Source organism: Mytilus californianus, unplaced genomic scaffold (assembly GCF_021869535.1).
Source record: "Mytilus californianus isolate M0D057914Y unplaced genomic scaffold, xbMytCali1.0.p SCAF_4, whole genome shotgun sequence".
NCBI classification, from domain to species: Eukaryota; Metazoa; Mollusca; class Bivalvia; order Mytilida; family Mytilidae; genus Mytilus; species Mytilus californianus.
The window spans coordinates 19,726,942-19,732,941 of NW_026262690.1; the positions used below are offsets into that span (position 1 = coordinate 19,726,942).

The 6,000-nt window shown below is 33.7% G+C and overlaps 1 protein-coding gene across 1 annotated transcript in view; it reads right to left on the reverse strand.

Annotated features, from left to right (window-relative positions):
• Positions 1-5,791, reverse strand: part of LOC127737629 (CD109 antigen-like) — a 53,029-nt gene extending 47,238 nt beyond the window's left edge. The window contains 5 exon segments of the mRNA XM_052248484.1: positions 1,531-1,690; positions 2,358-2,383; positions 4,367-4,453; positions 4,456-4,535; positions 5,696-5,791. Coding sequence (XP_052104444.1) covers positions 1,531-1,690; positions 2,358-2,383; positions 4,367-4,453; positions 4,456-4,535; positions 5,696-5,751 — 409 coding nt within the window. The 5' untranslated portion in view covers positions 5,752-5,791.
• Between the last annotated feature and the right edge of the window lie 209 nt (positions 5,792-6,000).

The following is a 6,000-nucleotide window of genomic DNA, read 5'->3' on the forward strand; positions in this document are numbered from 1 at the left end:
ACCCTGATCATTTTATCTTAATTACCTGAGATATCGTTGACAAATCCTACCATTTGTTTAACGATCATTTCATTTAATAAAGGAAGTAACGACATCTGGTACGTTATAAGGTAGAGAGTAAAAGTTTGCCATTTTTTTAATACAGTTTTTAAAATTGAAATCAAACAAAAATTTAAACAACCAATCAAATCAAATGAATAATATCTATCATTTTTTTTTATTATCTTAAAATTTGAGGAAAACTTTTTTGACTTTTTTTTATCGCAAAAAGGGCTTATTTAAAAATGTGAAAAAAAATATTACATTTATATAACAAGCAAAAAAAGACCCACTTCGAGAAAACAGAGTCTGTCAATTGTTAAAAAGGAAGCTTTCGTTAATCAATCTAAGTGTAATTAAGATTAAATGTGAATAAGATGAAGCAGTCTTGACCAACTGTATTAACACTACAACTATATTTTAGACAATCCTAACAGTTTTAAGACAGCTTCCTATAATCATTTTTTTAAATTTTGTAAAATACATTTATTTCAGATGATTTAAAACGAAAAGATAATTTCTTTCGTCGATATTTAAATTTCAGAAATCCTGTCACAGCAAATTTCACTTATTGTACTGTGTGAACATACGGACGGTCGGATGAACGGGTTTTAGTATTACCATAAAATGTTCCTTTGACCACAGTCGCATAAAAAGAGTCCAAATATACTCTTATATTCTAGGTCAAATAGTTTCTCTTTCTTTCGACCATTCAAGAAAACATATAATAATAAAGAAATAAATTATGGTACTAATATCTACACAATGTTATCATGAATAGTTACAGATATTATGTTAACTGTATAATTCTGCACAAAACGTTACTTTGGACATTGTACAATGCATGTTCTCATGAATTCTGAACAATAATGAGAGTGAAAGAGTGTTTTTGTATCAGAGAATATAATGCTTTCAGCTTGGTTTTAGTAACTAGGTTCAGTTTTCAATGCTGTAGTATTTGAATAATAGAGACAAAAATACCAAAGGGCATTCAAAACTAATGAAGTCAAGAGAAACTCTCAACGATATGGCAAATAAAACGAAAAATTACGACGAGACAAACACGGTATCAAAACACAACAAAGAAAAACTAGCGACTGGGTAACACGAACCCCACCAAAATCTTGAGGTGATCTCAGGTGCTATATATGGAAGGGTAGACATATCGTGCTCCGATTGTGGCTCCCTTCTGTTACTCATGGAAAGTGCAAATTCGGTGATGAGTCTTAATCGAGGGACAGAGGACGGGATTGTGGAAACGGTAATCATATCCGTGACTCAATTATTCCATAAGGTCAACCAACTCGTGATGGCCTCTGTAAAGTTTTTAAAGCATACAAATTTTGCGTACACAATCAAAGTTTACAGTTTTAATTGACCATATATAAAGATTGACAGACAGGATATACAGTACGTCGTTTGACGCTTAGATTGTTATTTGTTTTATATATTTTGCATGTTATCATAAAAATAATAAGTAATTTAGTTTACCTAAATCTCCTGGCTTGTATACTGGTTTGTCTGTCTGTATAAACATTGATGCATTCCTGGAGTCGACCTTAATATTTCCAATAGTTTTAGAAAACACTACCCACCCAGTACAAATGGTGTCTAAATGATAGTCATTTCCTGATGGGGCATCACTTGGAACCTATTGCAACAAAAATTTGACATTTACCTCATGAAAATGAAACAGCTTATTTTACATTAAAAGATTCATGTTCTGGACAATAAACTCATCATAGATAACGTGATCTGTTTACGTCAGACGCGCGTTTCGACTACAAAAGACTTATAAGTGACGACGAATCAAAACAGTGAAAAAGGCCAAATAAACAGCATCAAAGACCCAAAATTTGGAAGGGTTTTGTCAAACGCTTAAAAGAAGGGCAACGCCAAAATTTGTAGTCTGTTTGTTAAAATTGAGAATGGAAATGGGGAATGTGTCAAAGAGACAACAACCCGACCATAGAGCAGACAACAGCCGAAGGCCACCAATGGGTCTTCAATGCAGCGAGAAACTCCCGCACCCGGAGGCGTCCTTCAGCTGGCCCCTAAACAAATATGTATACTAGTTCAGTGATAATGGACGTCATACTAAACTGTTAGTTTGTTAGTTTGTAAATGAAAGTCTTTTAAAATGCAAGAATAGCAAGTCAGACAGGTGATTAGAAAATTATCTTAGGAACGAATTACAAATTCAGCAACAAACTTATGGAAGATACACAACACAAATAGATACGGTGGTCTATACTCAGTGCTCTTAAATCTGTGAGCTTTATGACGATTTGATAAAATATAAAAAAAAATAACTTTACCTTTAGTTTTAACATATACAGTTTCCCTGCAAAAGAAAAAACAACATTTGTTTAGCAATTTTTTGTTCTATCTTCATCCTAAAGAACACAAAACAGAAAAAAAGACACAACATTCTCTGTATGTATTTACTGCATATAGCATTTGTGAAGGTGACTAGACATTTGAACCAAAAACCAATTCTGTAATGATCATAATATAATGTAACTTCTTTGATCGCAATTCCAATGCCCATCCTTGCAATTGATGGTCCGACCGAAACGCCTTTCTAGCTACGCTCAGTAATCACAAATCAAAACATTTGTGGGGTAAAATCAATGAGACAGCAACCCAAAAACACAAAAAATAAAACGAAATGTAGAGGTAAAGACAGATGTCTAAACAATAGTGTGATCATCTGTGCAACATATATTCCTTAACACTACAGTATAATATTAACATGCATTAGCAAAGAAATGTCCGGCTCGTTTAAAGATTATTTTAGTCATAAAACACAACTAAAAAATCAACTGTTTTAAAAAGTAACTGCGAGTACTCTCAGATCTGTACTTAGTGTCTTTTTGTTGTGGGGATGTATTACCAATCCACGTCCACTCTGTGTTTCTGTTAGATGTATTTCTACTTGTATCCATCTGATGAGTTAAGCCTTTTTCAACTGATTTTTATAGTTTGTTCTTATGTTGTACTGTTACACCACTGTCCCAGGTTAGGGGGAGGGTTGGCGCCTTCAAACTAGTTAACCCCGTCCCATTCTGTATGTGCCTGTCCCAAGTCAGGAGCATGTAATTCAGTGGTTGTCGTTTGTTACTGTGTAACATATTTGTTTTTCGTTCATTATTTTGTACATAAATTAGGTCGTTAGTTTTCTCGTTTGAATTGTTTTACATTTGTCATTTCGGGGCCTTTTTTAGCTGACTATGCGGTATGGGCTTTGCTCATTGTTGAAGGCCGTACGGTGACTTATAGTTGTTAATTTCTGTGTCATTTGGTCTCTTGTGGAGAGTTGTCTCATTGGCACTCATACCACATCTTTTTACATTAACAATGACAAGATGTGTACGTTAATATTACGGACTACCTGTATGTCAATTATACTATACAAGTCTTTAATAATTAAACATATAACCAAACAAACTTGAATTAAAGGATACCACAGACATGCAAGATACAGTTAAGTCTGACTGCTTCGTATCTTGACTTACAATAAGAAATTAACAATGAGAGTTGGACATAAACGAACGACATGAGAGATAATTTAAATGTTCCCCTTGTGAGCCTTCAATTTGTAGCAACATTCAAGCGGAACTTGCATATGACATATATATATATATATATATATATATATATATATCTGATAAGGTATTCCAGGGCTTGCATTTCTTATCACGACCTCTTTGGTATGACTTTGTTGCTCACAATGAAAATATTTAACCTAGGGTTTTTTTTTAAAGTAGAGTTGAATTTATCCCTTCAATGGACTCCATCATTAGTTGGTTGACCTTTATGGAATATATGGGTTAAAATGACCGCGAACATATTCTGATATGATCAATGAGACAGTGAACCGCTAGTTTGGTAGGAACTACTTACCCTTTCAAATCAAATTCATTCAGACAAACAAGAAAACATACTTGAAATTATGTTTTTTAGATAATTGTTGTTAATTTATGTTTACAAAATTTCAAGTGACACTTATCTTCGGCAACGGTTTCGTCTCTCAACGTATTATTGTGTTTATGTACTTTATTTTAATTGATTGCATTTCGTATTCTATTTGTATAATAAACGCTTACTCGACATGCGCAACTTGAAAATTGTATTTAAGGTATATAATCAAAAAGTGTATTATTGACGACAATTATGCATTACGTAAATTAAAAATAATTTGCAGATTTGAGTATCAAACCCGTCAAATATTGCTTCCAATGTATTAGATCACGTCATAATCTTTTAAACAAGTTTCGTTACATATTAAGCATACATTTATTCTGATTGTACTATTAACTCGTACCTGATATCCCTGCATATGTCTTTGAAATTCCAGAAATTGTTTTTCCATTGTTATTTCTCAGTGCAGCAGCTATACTGACATTACCGATCCTTTCGTCCACATTGTGATACAAATATCAATTTCTGTTCCTGGTCTTGTTACCTTTGGGACTGTCATTAAGTAAGTACAGCTAAAATTATTTAAATTTTGGTTATTTTATATGATATATGCTTGGTGGTTCATGATACAAAATATATTTGAATGTAAAAACTCAGATAAATTGAAGAGGACTGATTAGAACCACATTTGACGCTTTTATTTTCTAAATTTTTAAAACTTTTCAAGTGTTCAAAATTTGTTTTTTTTATCGATAAATGCATTGAATGATATAGGTTAGACACTGTAGCACAACGGTCGAATGTGATTCCACTCTGTTTTAATTAATAAAAGACTGCTACGATAGGGTAGGAGTCTCCTGCTTCGACAGGGTAAGAGTTTCAGCTTCGACAGGATAAGAGTCTCCAGCTGCTTCGACAGTGTAAGAGTCTCCAGATTCGACAGGGTAAGAGTCTCCAGCTTCGACAGGGTAAGAGTCTCCAGCTGCTTCGACAGGGTAAGAGTCTCCTGCTACGATAGGGTAAGAGTCTCCAGCTTCGACAGTGTAAGAGTCTCCAGCTGCTTCGACAGGGTAAGAGTCTCCTGCTTCGACAAGGTAAGAGTTTCAGCTTCGACAGGGTAAGAGTCTCCAGCTTCGACAGGGTAAGAGTCTGCAGCTTCGACAGCGTAAGAGTTCGACAGGGTAAGAGTCTCCAGCTTCATCACACACCATGCGAATCCACAATCAGTCAAAAATTCACAATCAGTCAGAAATTCACAATCTGTCAAAAATCCACAATCAGTCAAAAATTCACAATCAAGAATAGAACACAATCAGTAAAATTACGAGTCTTACTACTTTCCTGGTTTGTAAGGATCTAAGACTAAGAAAACATGTCTTTAATGAGTTGAAACATAGACAAATCGTATATAAGTCAACCAATTTGTGATGTTAACCGTGAAACGTATGTAGTGTTGTTCTTCCTCATTAATCTGTTGTGTTGTAGGGATATGTAAACACTAATTACGATGGGGAAGAAGGTATGTTACTACTACGAAAATAGGAAGTTGACTATTGGAAAGTTGAAATCTTTAATTTCGTTGTAGATTCTAGTGTGAAGTCGTTCATTATGTCAATATCAGGGAAAAGATTAATGTAAGAAGCAAACCTTCTATTTTCGAAAGAATCTTTATTCTCTAGATCACTAGAATAAATGAGATACAAACACTTACTAAAATGAAAAGCCAACTTACTTCTCTGGCTGACTGTCAACAGGTACAAACATCAAGAGAAAGATCATTAATATCATTGTCCTTTTTGAAGCAATTGGCAGCCGAGGGGTGAATTATACGACTAAATGATAAAATATTTAAGAATCAATTACAACTTTTAGCTCTAGGAAACATTTTGTCAAATTTTGTTTTATAAATAGACAGGAATAAAAATGATGTAACTTCTCTGTTTACATATACTATTATCAGAAAATTTCTCAAATAAAAAATGTAAAATATGTTCCGTCCAAATGCATTATTGTCAAATGCGTTTTGTTAAAATATAC